Source organism: Bufo bufo, chromosome 1 (genome assembly GCF_905171765.1).
Source record: "Bufo bufo chromosome 1, aBufBuf1.1, whole genome shotgun sequence".
In the NCBI taxonomy this organism is placed as follows: domain Eukaryota; kingdom Metazoa; phylum Chordata; class Amphibia; order Anura; family Bufonidae; genus Bufo; species Bufo bufo.
The window spans coordinates 835684376-835705846 of record NC_053389.1 but is presented as its reverse complement, the minus strand read 5'-3'; the positions used below and the strand labels follow the sequence as shown (position 1 = coordinate 835705846).

The following is a 21471-nucleotide window of genomic DNA, read 5'->3' as shown; positions in this document are numbered from 1 at the left end:
AGGAGACAGAAGAGAAGCCGGCTGCGCGATCAAGTGGATTAAGGTGAGTTTAATTTTTTAATTTTTTTTTTTTAACCCCTCCAGCCCTATTGTACTATGCATTCTGTATTCAGAATGCTATTATTTTCCCTTATAACCATGTTATAAGAGAAAATAATACAATCTACAGAACACCGATCCCAAACCGGGTTTGAGTACCAAACATGCGCGATTTTTCTCACGCGAGTGCAAAACGCATTACTATGTTTGAATGAAGAATCGCGCATGTTCTCGCAACGCACCCGCACCTTTTCCTGCAACGCCCTTGTGAAAGAGGCCTAAGCCTCGCCGCAAAGTGACTTCAGACCTGAACTGGTCCTTAAAAATTGGGTTTTTGAAAATTTCTGAAAAATTTCAAGATTTGCTTCTAAACTTCTAAGCCTTGTAACATCCCCAAAAAATAAAATGTCATTCCCAAAATGATCCAAACATGAAGTAGACATATGGGGAATGTAAAGTAATAACTATTTTTGGAGGTATTACTATGTATTATAGAAGTAGAGAAATTGAAATTTGGAAATTTGCAATTTTTTACAAATTTTGGGTAAATTTGGTATTTTTTTTTTTTTATAAATAAATTTTTTTTTTTTTTACTTCATTTTACCAGTGTCATGAAGTACAATATGTGATGAAAAAACAATCTCAGAATGGCCTGGATAAGTCAAAGCGTTTTAAAGTTATCACCACTTAAAGTGACACTGGTCAGATTTGCAGAAAATGGCCAAGTCCTTAAGGTGAAATAGGTCCTAAAGGGGTTAAGGACCGGGCCATTTTTCACCTTAAGGACCAGACTGATTTTGCTAATCTGACATGTGTCACTTTGTGGTGATAATTTTAAAACGCTTTTACTTATACAGGCCATTCTGAGATTGTTTTCTCGTCACATATTATACTTCACGACAGAGGTAAATTTGAATCAAAATATTTTATTTTTATTTATAAAAAAAAATACCAAATTTACCAAAAATTTTGAAAAATTCTTAACTTTCCAAATTTCAATTTCTCTGCTTTTAAAACAGATAGTGATACCTCATATAATAGTTATTACTTTACATTTTCCATATGTCTACTTCATGTTTGGATCATTTTGCAAATTACATTTTCTTTTTTGGGGACGTTACAAGGCTTAGAAGTTTAGAAGCAAATCTTGAAATTTTTCTGAAAATTTCCAAAACCCACTTTTTAAGGACTAGTTCAGGTCTGAAGTCAATTTGTGAGGCTAACATAATAGAAACAACCCAAAAATGACCCCATTTTAGAAATTGCACCCCTCAAGGTATTCAAAACTGATCTTACAAACGTTGTTAACCCTTTAGGTGTTTCACAAGAATTAATGGAAAATGTAGATGAAATTTCAGAATTTCACTTTTTGGGCAAATTTTTCTATTTACAATTTTTTTTTCCGCTAACAAAGCAAGGGTTAACAGCCCAAAAAACCCCACAATATTTATTACCCTGATTTTGTAGTTTACAGAAATACCTCATATGTGGTCGTAAACTGCTGTACGGGCACACGGCAGGGCGTAGAGGAAAAGGAACGCCATATGGTTTTTGAAGGGCAGATTTCACTGGGATAATTTTGACTTTGCCATGTCACATTTGAAGACCCCCTGATGCACCCCTAGAGTAGAAACTACAAAAAAGTGACCCCATTTTGGAAACTAAGGGATAAGGTGGCAGTTTTATTGATACTATTTTAGGGTACAGATGATTTTTCGTTGCTCTATATTACACTTTTTGTGAGGCAAGGTAACAAAAAAATAGCTGTTTTGGCACCGTTTTTATGTTTTGTTATTTACAACGTTTATCTGACAAGTTAGATCATGAGCTATTTTTATAGAGCAGGTTGTTACGGACGTGACAATACCAAATATGACCAAATATTTGTTTCAGTTTTACATAATAAAGCATTTTTGAAAAAAATATATGTTTTAGTGTCTCCATATTCTGAAAGCCATAGTTTATTTTTTATTTTTTGGGCGACTGTTTTATGTAGGGGCTCATTTTTTTCATTATGAGATGACGGTTTGATTGGTTCAATTTTGGGGTGCATATGACTTTATGATCGCTTGCTATTACACTTTTTGTGATGTAAGGTTAAAATAAATAGCTTTTTTGACACCGTTTAAGGGTTAGGTCATGTGGTATTTTAATAGAGCAGGTTGTTACGGACGCGGCGATACCTAATATGTATACCTTTTTTTATTTTTAACACAATAAAAGCATTTTTGAAACAAAATAAATCATGTTTTAGTGTCTCCATAGTCTGAGCCATATTTTTTTTTATTTTTTAGGGCGATTGTCTTATGTCGGGGCTCATTTTTTGCGGGATGAGGTGACAGATTGGTACTATTTTTGGGGGTATACGCCTTTTTGGTCGCTTGTTTGTTGCACTTTTAGTGATGTAAGGTGACAAAAATGCCTTTTTTTGACACAATTTAAATTTTTTTATGGTGTCTATCGAACGGGGTGGATCGTGTGATATATTTATAGTTACGGACGCGGCGATACCTAATAGGTGTGTTTTTTTTCTTTTTTTCTCTTTTATTTTAAATTCAGGGGAAGGGGGCGTTTTTTGCTTCTTTTTTTAACTTAAACTTTTTTTTTTTATTCAAAACATTTTTTTGCACGGCGTCGGGCTGCCTTCTGACACATCACAGCAGCGCGCCAATGCATTCCCCGCCGTACATGCACAGCATTTTGCGTTAAGGGGTTAAAAGTGCTTCAGGCTTCTGCTTTTGCCTCTGTGAATGGTCATATTTTTCTGTTGCAAAAACCAGCATTAGTCCGCCATCATGTTGGGATTCCAGCGGCCTTGATACCTGTTCTCCATTGTAGAAATATCTTTATGGAACCGCTCTCCATGTTCGTCACCTTACGTGTTGGGTGGGAAAAAGTCAAGATGGGAATGTAAGAAATGCACTTTCACTGACATTCGGCAGCCAAGCTGTTCATGTGCTGTAAGCATGCTGTCTACTAATTCAGCAGAGTCTGCAGCTCGTCTGTTCCCAAGGAAGTTCTGCACTACGAGCACAAATGCATCCCGAGCTGCAAGTTCCAGAGGGTTGAGTTTTGTTCTGAATGTGTCATCAGCCATAAGGCCGATCGCGTACATTTTCCCTTTCAGATGCCATGGTCAAATGTGACCATGGCATCTGCGCAGTCCGGAAGCGGAAGTCGCACATTTCCACTCCAGTAACAGCGTTCCCCGGCTGAGATCGGGGAACCTGTTACATTGATCTAATAGGCTGAAGCCTCAAGTAGGATTCGGTGCCCATTAGATGACTATACCAATACTGGCCACTAGGTGTCAGCATTGTATTGGTATAGTGCAAAAGAAGTGTTCAATGGTGTCTATATAGACTTCAATGAACACAATAGGCAATATAATGGTTGCGTTATTGTCATTCAAGGTGACTTAAAAATAAAAAAAAAAGTTCAAATCACCCCCCCACCCCCTTTCCTTAAAATTCAAATACTTAATAATAAAACAAACATCATGGGCATCGCCGCGTGCGAAAATGCCCATACTATTAAAATATAACAATATTAATGGCAAATGGCTTAACAGGAAAAAAAATAAAAACATCCAATTTGCCATTTTTTGTCATTTCAACTACCCAATAATTTTTTTTATAAAAAGTGATCAAAAAGTCGCACACACTTTAAATTGGTATCACTGAAAAAAAACAGACTGTCCCGCAAAAAATCGAGCCCTCACACATCCCCGTACACATAACTATAAAAAAGTTAGAGGGGTCAGAATATGGTTATAAAAAAAATATAATTTCCCTCAAAGCTTTTAATATTTTTTTTTTTTCAGTATTCAAAGAAAAAATATACAAGTGTGGTATCGTTGTATCCGTACTGACCTGGAGAATGAAGATAACAGGTCAATTTTACCGCATGGTGTACGGTGTAAAAATAAAAAATAAAAACCTTTGTCAGAATTGCATTTTTTCCAAATTCTACCCCATTTGGAATTTTGTTTGCGCTTCCCACTACATGGTATGCCACCATAAATGGCGCCATTAGAAACTACAACTTGTACCGCAAAAAATAAGCCTTCATAAGGCTATGTGAATGGAAAAATAAAAAAGTAAGGACTATGGGAAGGCGGGGAGTGAAAAACGAAAACGCAAAAATGGAAATTCCCAGGGTCCTTAAGGGGTTAGAATCTAGATGTCAGGCAAATTCCGAGTTCATATTTGGAATCAGCGCGCTCATTTTAGTATAAATCACATGTTTTTCTCTCAGTAGCAAAATCATTGTTGCACAGTGTAATCAGTTCTCACCTCTCCTGTGTTCCCTCCTGTCCTTATACTATACACAGTGATAAGCAGTGTGTTCTAGTGATAGATAATCAGTTCTCACCTCTCCTGTGTTCTCCGTGTACTTATACTATATACAGTGATAAGCTGGGCGTTCTAGTGATGATAGATAATCAGTTCTCACCTCTCCTGTGTTCTCCGTGTACTTATACTATATACAGTGATAAGCTGGGTGTTCTAGTGATAGATAATCAGTCCTCACCTCTCCTGTGTTCTCTCCTGTCCTTATACTATATACAGTGATAAGCTGGGTGTTCTAGTGATGATAGATAATCAGTTCTCACCTCTCCTGTCCTTATACTATACACAGTGATAACCAGGGTGTTCTAGTGATGATAGATAATCAGTTCTCACCTCTCCTGTGTTCTCTCCTGTCCTTATACTATATACAGTGATAAGCAGGGTGTTCTAGTGATAGATAATCAGTCCTCACCTCTCCTGTGTTCTCTCCTGTCCTTATACTATATACAGTGATAAGCAGGGTGTTCTAGTGATAGATAATCAGTCCTCACCTCTCCTGTCCATTATTCTCAGTCTCTTGTCTCTTCGCTCTTCTCTCGAGTGCACGCAGGCGCCCGCTCGCATCTCTCGAGTGCACGCAGGCGCCCGCTCGCATCTCTCGAGTGCACGCAGGCGCCCGCTCGCATCTCTCGAGTGCACGCAGGCGCCCGCTCGCATCTCTCGAGTGCACGCAGGCGCCCGCTTGCATCTCTCGAGTGCACGCAGACTTGTCACTTTCAGATTTCACATACATATTACATGCTCCACAGATTTTTCTCCTCCCGTGTCACACGGGTCTTTTATATTACATGTGTAGATCTGTGTTGGACACGAGAAGAATTTAGCGTTGTGTACGTCATTCATCCCGTCTATTCTCTTGTGTTGCAGAGAAAAGTAAATCCGGACGCCCCATGGCCTAACATCTCTTCTCCTCTCCCCGAGATGTCCCGCTATTTAAAATGAATAGCAAGGAGTGTGCCGAGGTCTCAGGTGAGATTACACCCCTGTACTGAGGTGTCAGGTGAGATTACACCCCTGTACTGAGGTGTCAGGTGAGATTACACCCCTGTACTGAGGTCTCAGGTGAGATTACACCCCTGTACTGAGGTCTCAGGTGAGATTACACCCCTGTACTGAGGTCTCAGGTGACATTACACCCCTGTACTGAGGTCTCAGGTGAGATTACACCCCTGTACTGAGGTGTCAGGTGAGATTATACACCTGTACTGAGGTCTCAGGTGAGATTATACCCCTGTACTGAGGTCTCAGGTGAGATTACACCCCTGTACTGAGGTCTCAGGTGAGATTACACCCCTGTACTGAGGTGTCAGGTGAGATTACACCCCTGTACTGAGGTGTCAGGTGAGATTACACCCCTGTACTGAGGTGTCAGGTGAGATTACACCCCTGTACTGAGGTGTCAGGTGAGATTACACCCCTGTACTGAGGTGTCAGGTGAGATTACACCCCTGTACTGAGGTGTCAGGTGAGATTACACCCCTGTACTGAGGTGTCAGGTGAGATTACACCCCTGTACTGAGGTCTCAGGTGAGATTACACCCCTGTACTGAGGTCTCAGGTGAGATTACACCCCTGTACTGAGGTGTCAGGAGAGATTATACACCTGTACTGAGGTCTCAGGTGAGATTATACCCCTGTACTGAGGTGTCAGGTGAGATTATACCCCTGTACTGAGGTCTCAGGTGAGATTATACACCTGTACTGAGGTCTCAGGTGAGATTACACCCCTGTACTGAGGTGTCAGGTGAGATTATACACCTGTACTGAGGTCTCAGGTGAGATTACACCCCTGTACTGAGGTGTCAGGTGAGATTACACCCCTGTACTGAGGTGTCAGGTGAGATTACACCCCTGTACTGAGGTCTCAGGTGAGATTACACCCCTGTACTGAGGTCTCAGGTGAGATTACACCCCTGTACTGAGGTCTCAGGTGAGATTACACCCCTGTACTGAGGTCTCAGGTGAGATTACACCCCTGTACTGAGGTCTCAGGTGAGATTACACCCCTGTACTGAGGTGTCAGGTGAGATTATACCCCTTTACTGAGGTGTCAGGTGAGATTATACCCCTGTACTGAGGTCTCAGGTGAGATTACACCCCTGTACTGAGGTCTCAGGTGAGATTACACCCCTGTACTGAGGTCTCAGGTGAGATTACACCCCTGTACTGAGGTCTCAGGTGAGATTACATCCCTGTACTGAGGTGTCAGGTGAGATTACACCTCTGTACTGAGGTGTCAGGTGAGATTATACCCCTGTACTGAGGGGTCAGGTGAGATTATACCCCTGTACTGAGGTCTCAGGTGAGATTATACCCCTGTACTGAGGTCTCAGGTGAGATTACACCCCTGTACTGAGGTCTCAGGTGAGATTATACCCCTGTACTGAGGTCTCAGGTGAGATTATACCCCTGTACTGAGGTCTCAGGTGAGATTATACCCCTGTACTGAGGTCTCAGGTGAGATTATACCCCTGTACTGAGGTCTCAGGTGAGATTATACCCCTGTACTGAGGTCTCAGGTGAGATTATACCCCTGTACTGAGGTCTCAGGTGAGATTATACCCCTGTACTGAGGTCTCAGGTGAGATTACACCCCTCTACTGAGGTCTCAGGTGAGATTACTCCCCTCTACTGAGGTCTCAGGTGAGATTATTCCCCTCTACTGAGGTCTCAGGTGAGATTACTCCCCTCTACTGAGGTCTCAGGTGAGATTACTCCCCTCTACTGAGGTCTCAGGTGAGATTACTCCCCTCTACTGAGGTCTCAGGTGAGATTACACTTCTCTACTGAGGTCTCAGGTGAGATTACACCCCTCTACTGAGGTCTCAGGTGAGATTACACCCCTCTACTGAGGTCTCAGGTGAGATTACACCCCTCTACTGAGGTCTCAGGTGAGATTACACCCCTCTACTGAGGTCTCAGGTGAGATTACACCCCTCTACTGAGGTCTCAGGTGAGATTACACCCCTCTACTGAGGTCTCAGGTGAGATTACACCCCTCTACTGAGGTCTCAGGTGAGATTACACCCCTCTACTGAGGTCTCAGGTGAGATTACACCCCTCTACTGAGGTCTCAGGTGAGATTACACCCCTCTACTGAGGTCTCAGGTGAGAGTATTCCATGCCCATGTATTTATCATTCTTTGTTCTAGAGAACGGCCACCATATCAAGGTTTTTCTACCCAAGAAGCTGCTGGAGTGTTTGCCGAAGTGTACTGCTCTACCTAAGGAGAGGCTGCGCTGGAACACCAATGAGGTACGTGCCGTTCTGCGTCTGACGGCTATCTCTCCTGAAGTTCTCTGTGCTGCTGGAAATCCTGCCCTTCCCCATATGTGACCCTTTCTTGTCTCCATGCCCCTTCTGTCATGACTGCTCTGCCCTGTGACCGCTCGGGGTGGGATTTCATTATCTCTTCGATATTTACATGGAGGATTCTCTGCTTTCTTTTCTGCAGGAAATCGCCTCTTACCTCATTACCTTTGAGAAGCATGACGAGTGGCTGTCTTGTGCCCCCAAAACCAGGTTAGTGCCCGGAGTGATCCTGCCCCCTGGTGGCCGAACACCCAAACAACTGAGGACTGGACTAAATGAATAGATGCTCAGTGCCTTGCGTCGTCTCCCACTATCGGGCTGTTAGATCTTCTGCCCACCAGTATTGGAGCTGGGTGATAACCAGCGGTCCGTCCCTGCAGGGGCTCTCGCCCACCGTCCTGGCACATGAATTCGTATGTGCATTGTGAGAGCGTCGTTCTGCAGGAATTAGAAGAAAGCTGTGCAAGGTGACTGCTATGGAGGACGCGCCACTGCCACCTGCTCATAGAAAACATAGTAACATAGTACATAAGGCCGAAAAAAGCCCTCCGTCCATCCAGTTCGGCCTGTCATCCTGCAAGTTGATCCAGAGGAAGGCAAAAAAAAACCTGTGAGGTAGAAGCCAATTTTCCTCACTTAAGGGGAATAAAAAATTCCTTCCCGACTCCAATCAGAATAGCTCAAAATTTGCGTTAAGATTTTTTTTTGCCGATTTTTTTCTTTTTTTTTTCTTTTCTGCGTTTTAGTTTTTCTTCCCTGTCTTCTTGTAGCCATAATTTTTTTTTATTTTTCCGTTTACACTTTTTAGGGTTTGTTTTTTGAAGCACAAGTTGTAACTTTAATGGCATACAATGTAGTGGGAAGCGATACCTCATATTTATAGGTTTTTTATTTTTTTTAGGCCCCCATAACTTTATTTTACTTATGTCTACTGAGCTGTGTGGGGGCTCATCTTTAGTTTTTATTGATCCTATTTTGGAGTGTGTGTGACTTTTTTAATTTTTTTTGGGTAAGAGAATCGATGAAAAAGTCATTTTGATGCTTTTTTTCCGTTACGCCATTCACTGACTGGGATAAATATTTTAACAGTACGGCCGTTTTTGAACGCGATGATGCCTGTGATAATATTTAAATTTTTATTTTAATATTTTTTATTAATATTGTACCGGTATTTATTTATTTTTTATTCGAAGGAAAGTGGGTGATTAAAATTTTTTATGTATTTTTGTACTTTTTTTTTTTTTTTCATTTTTTGTAGCCAGTTTAGGAGGCTACAAGGTTCAGTACTTAGATTTTTATAGATTATTTCTGTACACCCATAGGGTGTATTGTATTACGCAAATTACAGATTTCCTATGTTTGCCTGCCACCTGCTGGCAAACATAGGAACTGCACTTCTAATACAATGGGTCTCTTCAGTGAGACCCAGCCTATTAGAATTCATTACATCCCCAGTCGCGTCAGAGGTTTTTCATCCTTTACGATGAGTGATCACACTTGATCATGGCATCTAAAGGCTGTAATGACCGCGGTCGGCATTGACTGTTTTCCTTTATGTGGCAGACCCCAAAATGGCTCCATCATCCTATACAACCGCAAGAAGGTGAAATATCGCAAAGATGGCTACTGCTGGAAGAAGCGCAAAGACGGCAAGACAACGCGAGAAGATCACATGAAGCTGAAGGTGCAGGGGATGGAGGTGAGTTCATCTCTGGGGAAAGTGAGGCGTTTCATGTCCCGGCCCAGCTGGGGGAGAGGTGTAAATATTGAGATAAGACCCCAACCGGGGGGCGGGGAGACCCCCACAGCGCCTTGCTCTCTCTAACCTCTGCTTCGTCTGTCTCCTCAGTGCCTGTACGGCTGCTACGTCCACTCCTCCATCGTCCCAACATTTCACCGCCGCTGCTACTGGCTGCTACAGGTGGGTCACGCCCGACGTCCACGCCTTTTGATTTAAAGGGGCTGTAACCGATTCTGGAAGTGCAGCTGAATAAAAATCTCTCTTGTGTTTCACAATGTTATCCACCTCCTTGTGCGCAGCCTGTAGTGTAAAGGATGTTTGCAGAATGACAACCTCCATGATTTACACTGCAGATCTGCAAAGCAACATAGGACACTGTATTATCACAAAGAGACTTCTCTTTATTAATCTGAAATATGCCTAAATTAGGCGTATTCCAGGTGCAAATGTCGCACCAATATCTGCGCCTTCTTCTCTGAGCTCATCTCAGGTCTAAAATTTTGGGCGTGGAAGGGTCGGCAGGCCCGTCTCATTCATTACTTTGTACACCTGATTTAGGCGTAGAAAATGGTCTAAATGTAAGACAGCGAGGGCGCTCAGAAGCGGTCTTACATTTAGAAGTGGCGCTGAAGTTATGGAGAGACCAGCGCCTTTTCATAACTCTGACGGATCCACCGCCAGTTTAGGGTTTTATTGAGATTGGCGTCTTGGTAAGTGTGCTTCATAGTGCCTAAGATGGGACAGGGTGAAGGTGATCAGCGGGTGCGGATCGTGGATGTCCCTAAGGTCCTTGTGTTCCTGAGACACCCAGAATCTCTACACCAATCTGTATGGGATTAAGATGGATAGCCGTGTGCCCGTCCTCAGTCACATCAGGATAACATGGTGGCAGACTGGACGGCTGGAGATATTGAGATGTAGTACATTAATAGACGCTGAAAGAGGAGAGGAATAGAAGGCAAAGATGTAGGTCAGCTGAGAGGTCTCCAGCAAGAACCGCCATCGTATCCTATCAATGGCCTTTTCTTCTGTGCCTGGACTTCACTTTCCACAGGAGTTGTAGTTCCCTCCATGATAGACATGAAACCTACCTGAGCCAAGGAAATAATCTTCATCTGTCTAGAGATAATTCCGGATCCATCTTGAACAGTGATACGGCCGGCAGCCGGTGCGCTGAGCTGGATCGTGACCTATTGTCCTCATTTATCGCATTCTCTAGTCCAGCTTTAATGAGGCTGCAGTTAGTCACTGGGCCACTGGGGGTCCTCATAGTCACAGCTGACTGTTTATCTTGCTGCTCTGTCTATACGCTGACCCTTCGATCAGCGGCGCCACCTCCCCCATTGCACCCAGCAGGTCGCTGTCTCTCATCCATGATACCATTTGTCATCCGTTTTACTTTATATTTACACCTGATAATGTTAGAAGTGTGAGGCTACTGTATGCAGAGTGTAGTGTTATATACAGGTCTTCAGAAGCTCGTTCCCAGATCTTCTGCATTACTATAGAAGAGCACCCGCTGAAGTGTCGTGATTATAGCAGAAATTAATGCTCAGTCTCTGCCTGCAGAACCCGGATATTGTCCTAGTGCACTATCTGAATGTTCCTGCCATTGAGGACTGCGGGAAGATCTGCGGGCCCATCCTCTGCTCCACCAGCAGTGACCGAAAGGAATGGATGAAGTGGAGCAAGGAAGAGCTGATCAGCCAACTGAAGCCCATGTGTAAGAGACCGGAGGGTGAAGGGAGGGGGTCAGTATATGGAAGGTGATGAGACCGGAGGGTGAAGGGAGGAGGTCAGTATATGGAAGGTGATGAGACCGGAGGGTGAAGGGAGGGGATCAGTATATGGAAGGAGATGAGACCGGAGGGTGAAGGGAGGGGGTCAGTATATGGAAGGTGATGAGACCGGAGGGTGAAGGGAGGAGGTCAGTATATGGAAGGTGATGTGGAAGGGTCAGTATATGGAAGGTGATGAGACCGGAGGGTGAAGGGAGGGGGTCAGTATATGGAAGGTGATGAGACCGGAGGGTGAAGGGAGGGGGTCAGTATATGGAAGGTGATGAGACCGGAGGGTGAAGGGAGGGGGTCAGTATATGGAAGGTGATGAGACCGGAGGGTGAAGGGAGGGGATCAGTATATGGAAGGTGATGAGACCGGAGGGTGAAGGGAGGAGGTCAGTATATGGAAGGTGATGAGACCGGAGGGTGAAGGGAGAGGATCAGTATATGGAAGGTGATGAGACCGGAGGGTGAAGGGAGGGGGTCAGTATATGGAAGGTGATGAGACCGGAGGGTGAAGGGAGGAGGTCAGTATATGGAAGGTGATGAGACCGGAGGGTGAAGGGAGGGGGTCAGTATATGGAAGGTGATGAGACCGGAGGGTGAAGGGAGGAGGTCAGTATATGGAAGGTGATGAGACCGGAGGGTGAAGGGAGGAGGTCAGTATATGGAAGGTGATGAGACCGGAGGGTGAAGGGAGAGGATCAGTATATGGAAGGTGATGAGACCGGAGGGTGAAGGGAGGGGGTCAGTATATGGAAGGTGATGAGACCGGAGGGTGAAGGGAGAGGATCAGTATATGGAAGGTGATGAGACCGGAGGGTGAAGGGAGGGGGTCAGTATATGGAAGGTGATGAGACCGGAGGGTGAAGGGAGGAGATCAGTATATGGAAGGTGATGAGACCGGAGGGTGAAGGAAGGAGATCAGTATATGGAAGGTGATGAGACCGGAGGGTGAAGGGAGGAGGTCAGTATATGGAAGGTGATGAGACCGGAGGGTGAAGGGAGGAGGTCAGTATATGGAAGGTGATGAGACCGGAGGGTGAAGGAAGGAGATCAGTATATGGAAGGTGATGAGACCGGAGGGTGAAGGGAGGAGATCAGTATATGGAAGGTGATGAGACCGGAGGGTGAAGGGAGGGGGTCAGTATATGGAAGGTGATGAGACCGGAGGGTGAAGGGAGGGGGTCAGTATATGGAAGGTGATGAGACCGGAGGGTGAAGGGAGGGGATCAGTATATGGAAGGTGATGAGACCGGAGGGTGAAGGGAGGAGGTCAGTATATGGAAGGTGATGAGACCGGAGGGTGAAGGGAGGAGGTCAGTATATGGAAGGTGATGAGACCGGAGGGTGAAGGGAGGAGGTCAGTATATGGAAGGTGATGAGACCGGAGGGTGAAGGGAGGGGGTCAGTATATGGAAGGTGATGAGACCGGAGGGTGAAGGGAGGAAGTCAGTATATGGAAGGTGATGAGACCGGAGGGTGAAGGGAGGGGGTCAGTATATGGAAGGTGATGAGACCGGAGGGTGAAGGGAGGGGGTCAGTATATGGAAGGTGATGAGACCGGAGGGTGAAGGGAGGAGGTCAGTATATGGAAGGTGATGAGACCGGAGGGTGAAGGGAGGGGGTCAGTATATGGAAGGTGATGAGACCGGAGGGTGAAGGGAGGAGATCAGTATATGGAAGGTGATGAGACCGGAGGGTGAAGGGAGGGGGTCAGTATATGGAAGGTGATGAGACCGGAGGGTGAAGGGAGGGGGTCAGTATATGGAAGGTGATGAGACCGGAGGGTGAAGGGAGGAGATCAGTATATGGAAGGTGATGAGACCGGAGGGTGAAGGGAGGGGGTCAGTATATGGAAGGTGATGAGACCGGAGGGTGAAGGGAGGGGGTCAGTATATGGAAGGTGATGAGACCGGAGGGTGAAGGGAGGGGGTCAGTATATGGAAGGTGATGAGACCGGAGGGTGAAGGGAGGGGATCAGTATATGGAAGGTGATGAGACCGGAGGGTGAAGGGAGGGGATCAGTATATGGAAGGTGATGAGACCGGAGGGTGAAGGGAGGGGATCAGTATATGGAAGGTGATGAGACCGGAGGGTGAAGGGAGGGGGTCAGTATATGGAAGGTGATGAGACCGGAGGGTGAAGGGAGGGGGTCAGTATATGGAAGGTGATGAGACCGGAGGGTGAAGGGAGGGGGTCAGTATATGGAAGGTGATGAGACCGGAGGGTGAAGGGAGGGGATCAGTATATGGAAGGTGATGAGACCGGAGGGTGAAGGGAGGAGGTCAGTATATGGAAGGTGATGAGACCGGAGGGTGAAGGGAGGGGGTCAGTATATGGAAGGTGATGAGACCGGGGGGTGAAGGGAGGAGGTCAGTATATGGAAGGAGATGAGACCGGAGGGTGAAGGGAGGAGATCAGTATATGGAAGGTGATGAGACCGGAGGGTGAAGGGAGGAGGTCAGTATATGGAAGGTGATGAGACCGGAGGGTGAAGGGAGGGGGTCAGTATATGGAAGGTGATGAGACCGGAGGGTGAAGGGAGGAGGTCAGTATATGGAAGGTGATGAGACCGGAGGGTGAAGGGAGGGGATCAGTATATGGAAGGTGATGAGACCGGAGGGTGAAGGGAGGAGATCAGTATATGGAAGGAGATGAGACCGGAGGGTGAAGGGAGGAGGTCAGTATATGGAAGGTGATGAGACCGGAGGGTGAAGGGAGGAGATCAGTATATGGAAGGAGATGAGACCGGAGGGTGAAGGGAGGAGGTCAGTATATGGAAGGTGATGAGACCGGAGGGTGAAGGGAGGGGGTCAGTATATGGAAGGTGATGAGACCGGAGGGTGAAGGGAGGAGGTCAGTATATGGAAGGTGATGAGACCGGAGGGTGAAGGGAGGAGGTCAGTATATGGAAGGTGATGAGACCGGAGGGTGAAGGGAGGAGATCAGTATATGGAAGGAGATGAGACCGGAGGGTGAAGGGAGGAGATCAGTATATGGAAGGTGATGAGACCGGAGGGTGAAGGGAGGAGATCAGTATATGGAAGGTGATGAGACCGGAGGGTGAAGGGAGGGGATCAGTATATGGAAGGTGATGAGACCGGAGGGTGAAGGGAGGGGGTCAGTATATGGAAGGTGATGAGACCGGAGGGTGAAGGGAGGGGGTCAGTATATGGAAGGTGATGAGACCGGAGGGTGAAGGGAGGGGGTCAGTATATGGAAGGTGATGAGACCGGAGGGTGAAGGGAGGGGGTCAGTATATGGAAGGTGATGAGACCGGAGGGTGAAGGGAGGAAGTCAGTATATGGAAGGTGATGAGACCGGAGGGTGAAGGGAGGGGGTCAGTATATGGAAGGTGATGAGACCGGAGGGTGAAGGGAGGAGGTCAGTATATGGAAGGTGATGAGACCGGAGGGTGAAGGGAGGGGGTCAGTATATGGAAGGTGATGAGACCGGAGGGTGAAGGGAGGAGATCAGTATATGGAAGGTGATGAGACCGGAGGGTGAAGGGAGGGGGTCAGTATATGGAAGGTGATGAGACCGGAGGGTGAAGGGAGGGGGTCAGTATATGGAAGGTGATGAGACCGGAGGGTGAAGGGAGGGGGTCAGTATATGGAAGGTGATGAGACCGGAGGGTGAAGGGAGGGGATCAGTATATGGAAGGTGATGAGACCGGAGGGTGAAGGGAGGGGATCAGTATATGGAAGGTGATGAGACCGGAGGGTGAAGGGAGGAGGTCAGTATATGGAAGGTGATGAGACCGGAGGGTGAAGGGAGAGGATCAGTATATGGAAGGTGATGAGACCGGAGGGTGAAGGGAGGGGATCAGTATATGGAAGGTGATGAGACCGGAGGGTGAAGGGAGGGGATCAGTATATGGAAGGTGAAGGGAGGAGGTCAGTATATGGAAGGTGATGAGACCGGAGGGTGAAGGGAGGAGGTCAGTATATGGAAGGTGATGAGACCGGAGGGTGAAGGGAGGGGGTCAGTATATGGAAGGTGATGAGACCGGAGGGTGAAGGGAGGAGATCAGTATATGGAAGGCGATGAGACCGGAGGGTGAAGGGAGGGGATCAGTATATGGAAGGTGATGAGTCCGGAGGGTGAAGGGAGGGGGTCAGTATATGGAAGGTGATGAGACCGGAGGGTGAAGGGAGGAGATCAGTATATGGAAGGAGATGAGACCGGAGGGTGAAGGGAGGGGGTCAGTATATGGAAGGTGAAGGGAGGAGGTCAGTATATGGAAGGTGATGAGACCGGAGGGTGAAGGGAGGGGATCAGTATATGGAAGGTGATGAGACCGGAGGGTGAAGGGAGGGGGTCAGTATATGGAAGGTGATGAGACCGGAGGGTGAAGGGAGGAGGTCAGTATATGGAAGGTGATGAGACCGGAGGGTGAAGGGAGGGGGTCAGTATATGGAAGGTGATGAGACCGGAGGGTGAAGGGAGGAGATCAGTATATGGAAGGCGATGAGACCGGAGGGTGAAGGGAGGGGGTCAGTATATGGAAGGTGATGAGACCGGAGGGTGAAGGGAGGAGATCAGTATATGGAAGGTGATGAGACCGGAGGGTGAAGGGAGGGGATCAGTATATGGAAGGTGATGAGACCGGAGGGTGAAGGGAGAGGATCAGTATATGGAAGGTGATGAGACCGGAGGGTGAAGGGAGGAGGTCAGTATATGGAAGGTGATGAGACCGGAGGGTGAAGGGAGAGGATCAGTATATGGAAGGTGATGAGACCGGAGGGTGAAGGGAGGGGGTCAGTATATGGAAGGTGATGAGACCGGAGGGTGAAGGGAGGGGGTCAGTATATGGAAGGTGATGAGACCGGAGGGTGAAGGGAGGGGGTCAGTATATGGAAGGTGATGAGACCGGAGGGTGAAGGGAGGGGGTCAGTATATGGAAGGTGATGAGACCGGAGGGTGAAGGGAGGGGATCAGTATATGGAAGGTGATGAGTCCGGAGGGTGAAGGGAGGAGGTCAGTATATGGAAGGTGATGAGACCGGAGGGTGAAGGGAGGAGGTCAGTATATGGAAGGTGATGAGACCAGAGGGTGAAGGGAGGAGATCAGTATATTGAAGGTGATGAGACCGGAGGGTGAAGGGAGGAGATCAGTATATGGAAGGTGATGAGACCGGAGGGTGAAGGGAGGGGATCAGTATATGGAAGGTGATGAGACCGGAGGGTGAAGGGAGGGGGTCAGTATATGGAAGGTGATGAGACCGGAGGGTGAAGGGAGGGGGTCAGTATATGGAAGGTGAAGGGAGGAGGTCAGTATATGGAAGGTGATGAGACCGGAGGGTGAAGGGAGGAGGTCAGTATATGGAAGGTGATGAGACCGGAGGGTGAAGGGAGGGGGTCAGTATATGGAAGGTGATGAGACCGGAGGGTGAAGGGAGGAGATCAGTATATGGAAGGAGATGAGACCGGAGGGTGAAGGGAGGGGATCAGTATATGGAAGGTGATGAGACCGGAGGGTGAAGGGAGGGGGTCAGTATATGGAAGGTGATGAGACCGGAGGGTGAAGGGAGGGGGTCAGTATATGGAAGGTGAAGGGAGGGGATCAGTATATGGAAGGCGATGAGATCGGAGGGTGAAGGGAGGAGGTCAGTATATGGAAGGTGATGAGACCGGAGGGTGAAGGGAGGAGGTCAGTATATGGAAGGTGATGAGACCGGAGGGTGAAGGGAGGGGGTCAGTATATGGAAGGTGATGAGACCGGAGGGTGAAGGGAGGAGGTCAGTATATGGAAGGTGATGAGACCGGAGGGTGAAGGGAGGGGGTCAGTATATGGAAGGTGATGAGACCGGAGGGTGAAGGGAGGGGGTCAGTATATGGAAGGTGATGAGACCGGAGGGTGAAGGGAGGAGGTCAGTATATGGAAGGTGATGAGACCGGAGGGTGAAGGGATGGGGTCAGTATTTGGAAGGTGATGAGACCGGAGGGTGAAGGGAGGGGATCAGTATATGGAAGGTGATGAGACCGGAGGGTGAAGGGAGGGGGTCAGTATATGGAAGGTGATGAGACCGGAGGGTGAAGGGAGGAGGTCAGTATATGGAAGGTGATGAGACCGGAGGGTGAAGGGAGGGGGTCAGTATATGGAAGGTGATGAGACCGGAGGGTGAAGGGAGGAGGTCAGTATATGGAAGGTGATGAGACCGGAGGGTGAAGGGAGGGGGTCAGTATATGGAAGGTGATGAGACCGGAGGGTGAAGGGAGGGGGTCAGTATATGGAAGGTGATGAGACCGGAGGGTGAAGGGAGGGGGTCAGTATATGGAAGGTGATGAGACCGGAGGGTGAAGGGAGGAGGTCAGTATATGGAAGGTGATGAGACCGGAGGGTGAAGGGATGGGGTCAGTATTTGGAAGGTGATGAGACCGGAGGGTGAAGGGAGGGGATCAGTATATGGAAGGTGATGAGACCGGAGGGTGAAGGGAGGGGGTCAGTATATGGAAGGTGATGAGACCGGAGGGTGAAGGGAGAGGATCAGTATATGGAAGGTGATGAGACCGGAGGGTGAAGGGAGGGGGTCAGTATATGGAAGGTGATGAGTCCGGAGGGTGAAGGGAGGGGGTCAGTATATGGAAGGTGATGAGACCGGAGGGTGAAGGGAGGAGGTCAGTATATGGAAGGTGATGAGACCGGAGGGTGAAGGGAGGGGGTCAGTATATGGAAGGTGATGAGACCGGGGGGTGAAGGGAGGAGATCAGTATATGGAAGGTGATGAGACCGGAGGGTGAAGGGAGGAGGTCAGTATATGGAAGGTGATGAGACCGGAGGGTGAAGGGAGGAGATCAGTATATGGAAGGTGATGAGACCGGAGGGTGAAGGGAGAGGGTCAGTATATGGAAGGTGATGAGACCGGAGGGTGAAGGGAGGAGGTCAGTATATGGAAGGAGATGAGACCGGAGGGTGAAGGGAGGGGATCAGTATATGGAAGGTGATGAGACCGGAGGGTGAAGGGAGGAGGTCAGTATATGGAAGGTGATGAGACCGGAGGGTGAAGGGAGGGGGTCAGTATATGGAAGGTGATGAGACCGGAGGGTGAAGGGAGGGGCTCAGTATATGGAAGGTGATGAGACCGGAGGGTGAAGGGAGGAGGTCAGTATATGGAAGGTGATGAGACCGGAGGGTGAAGGGAGGGGGTCAGTATATGGAAGGTGATGAGACCGGAGGGTGAAGGGAGGGGGTCAGTATATGGAAGGTGATGAGACCGGAGGGTGAAGGGAGGGGATCAGTATATGGAAGGAGATGAGACCGGAGGGTGAAGGGAGGAGATCAGTATATGGAAGGTGAAGGGAGGGGATCAGTATATGGAAGGTGATGAGACCGGAGGGTGAAGGGAGGGGATCAGTATATGGAAGGAGATGAGACCGGAGGGTGAAGGGAGGGGGTCAGTATATGGAAGGTGATGAGACCGGAGGGTGAAGGGAGGAGGTCAGTATATGGAAGGTGATGAGACCGGAGGGTGAAGGGAGGAGGTCAGTATATGGAAGGTGATGAGACCGGAGGGTGAAGGGAGGAGGTCAGTATATGGAAGGTGATGAGACCGGAGGGTGAAGGAAGGAGATCAGTATATGGAAGGTGATGAGACCGGAGGGTGAAGGGAGGGGGTCAGTATATGGAAGGTGAAGGGAGGGGATCAGTATATGGAAGGCGATGAGACCGGAGGGTGAAGGGAGGGGGTCAGTATATGGAAGGTGATGAGACCGGAGGGTGAAGGGAGGAGATCAGTATATGGAAGGTGATGAGACCGGAGGGTGAAGGGAGGAGGTCAGTATATGGAAGGTGATGAGACCGGAGGGTGAAGGGAGGGGGTCAGTATATGGAAGGTGATGAGACCGGAGGGTGAAGGGAGGAGGTCAGTATATGGAAGGTGATGAGACCGGAGGGTGAAGGGAGGGGGTCAGTATATGGAAGGTGATGAGACCGGAGGGTGAAGGGAGGGGGTCAGTATATGGAAGGTGATGAGACCGGAGGGTGAAGGGAGGAGGTCAGTATATGGAAGGTGATGAGACCGGAGGGTGAAGGGATGGGGTCAGTATTTGGAAGGTGATGAGACCGGAGGGTGAAGGGAGGGGATCAGTATATGGAAGGTGATGAGACCGGAGGGTGAAGGGAGGGGGTCAGTATATGGAAGGTGATGAGACCGGAGGGTGAAGGGAGGAGGTCAGTATATGGAAGGTGATGAGACCGGAGGGTGAAGGGAGGGGGTCAGTATATGGAAGGTGATGAGACCGGAGGGTGAAGGGAGGAGGTCAGTATATGGAAGGTGATGAGACCGGAGGGTGAAGGGAGGGGGTCAGTATATGGAAGGTGATGAGACCGGAGGGTGAAGGGAGGGGGTCAGTATATGGAAGGTGATGAGACCGGAGGGTGAAGGGAGGGGGTCAGTATATGGAAGGTGATGAGACCGGAGGGTGAAGGGAGGAGGTCAGTATATGGAAGGTGATGAGACCGGAGGGTGAAGGGATGGGGTCAGTATTTGGAAGGTGATGAGACCGGAGGGTGAAGGGAGGGGATCAGTATATGGAAGGTGATGAGACCGGAGGGTGAAGGGAGGGGGTCAGTATATGGAAGGTGATGAGACCGGAGGGTGAAGGGAGAGGATCAGTATATGGAAGGTGATGAGACCGGAGGGTGAAGGGAGGGGGTCAGTATATGGAAGGTGATGAGTCCGGAGGGTGAAGGGAGGGGGTCAGTATATGGAAGGTGATGAGACCGGAGGGTGAAGGGAGGAGGTCAGTATATGGAAGGTGATGAGACCGGAGGGTGAAGGGAGGGGGTCAGTATATGGAAGGTGATGAGACCGGGGGGTGAAGGGAGGAGATCAGTATATGGAAGGTGATGAGACCGGAGGGTGAAGGGAGGAGGTCAGTATATGGAAGGTGATGAGACCGGAGGGTGAAGGGAGGAGATCAGTATATGGAAGGTGATGAGACCGGAGGGTGAAGGGAGAGGGTCAGTATATGGAAGGTGATGAGACCGGAGGGTGAAGGGAGGAGGTCAGTATATGGAAGGAGATGAGACCGGAGGGTGAAGGGAGGGGATCAGTATATGGAAGGTGATGAGACCGGAGGGTGAAGGGAGGAGGTCAGTATATGGAAGGTGATGAGACCGAAGGGTGAAGGGAGGGGGTCAGTATATGGAAGGTGATGAGACCGGAGGGTGAAGGGAGGGGCTCAGTATATGGAAGGTGATGAGACCGGAGGGTGAAGGGAGGAGGTCAGTATATGGAAGGTGATGAGACCGGAGGGTGAAGGGAGGGGGTCAGTATATGGAAGGTGATGAGACCGGAGGGTGAAGGGAGGGGGTCAGTATATGGAAGGTGATGAGACCGGAGGGTGAAGGGAGGGGATCAGTATATGGAAGGAGATGAGACCGGAGGGTGAAGGGAGGAGATCAGTATATGGAAGGTGAAGGGAGGGGATCAGTATATGGAAGGTGATGAGACCGGAGGGTGAAGGGAGGGGATCAGTATATGGAAGGAGATGAGACCGGAGGGTGAAGGGAGGGGGTCAGTATATGGAAGGTGATGAGACCGGAGGGTGAAGGGAGGAGGTCAGTATATGGAAGGTGATGAGACCGGAGGGTGAAGGGAGGAGGTCAGTATATGGAAGGTGATGAGACCGGAGGGTGAAGGGAGGAGGTCAGTATATGGAAGGTGATGAGACCGGAGGGTGAAGGAAGGAGATCAGTATATGGAAGGTGATGAGACCGGAGGGTGAAGGGAGGGGGTCAGTATATGGAAGGTGATGAGACCGGAGGGTGAAGGGAGGGGGTCAGTATATGGAAGGTGATGAGACCGGAGGGTGAAGGGAGGAGGTCAGTATATGGAAGGTGATGTGGAAGGTCAGAGGATCAGTATATTGAAGGTGATGTGGAAGGGTCAGAGGATCAGTATATGGAAGGTGATGTGGAAGGGTCAGAGGATCAGTATATGGAAGGTGATGTGGAAGGGTCAGAGGATCAGTATATGGAAGGTCGCGAGTAATATGGGTTGTTGTCCGTAAATCGTCTCTTTTGTTTTTTGGGCAGTTCATGGCATTAAATGGTCTTGCAGTAATGGAAATGGAACCAGTGAATTCTCCATAGAGCAGCTGGTGCAGCAGACGCTGGAGACTCACCAGGCCAAACCTCCACCCCGCACCCACACCTGTCTGTGTACCACCAACCTTGGTGAGCACGTGTCTTCCTGTTCTTCCTGTTCCTCCGATAAATCTGATCTCTTATGACGCAG

The 21471-nt window shown here is 48.6% G+C and overlaps 1 protein-coding gene across 22 annotated transcripts in view; it reads left to right on the top strand.

The window, feature by feature from the left end:
• CAMTA2 (calmodulin binding transcription activator 2) overlaps positions 1-21471 on the top strand; it is a 113322-nt gene that overhangs the window by 34157 nt on the left and 57694 nt on the right. For all 22 annotated transcript variants that reach the window (XR_005775737.1, XR_005775734.1, XR_005775731.1 and 19 more), the window contains exons 2-8: positions 5259-5360; positions 7544-7647; positions 7847-7914; positions 9268-9403; positions 9554-9625; positions 11015-11168; positions 21270-21410. Coding sequence is in view for 2 of the 22 variants with exons in the window: in XM_040415318.1 (XP_040271252.1) it covers positions 5330-5360; positions 7544-7647; positions 7847-7914; positions 9268-9403; positions 9554-9625; positions 11015-11168; positions 21270-21410 (706 nt within the window). In the remaining 20 variants the exon portion in view is untranslated. The remainder of the gene's footprint in view (positions 1-5258; positions 5361-7543; positions 7648-7846; positions 7915-9267; positions 9404-9553; positions 9626-11014; positions 11169-21269; positions 21411-21471) is intronic.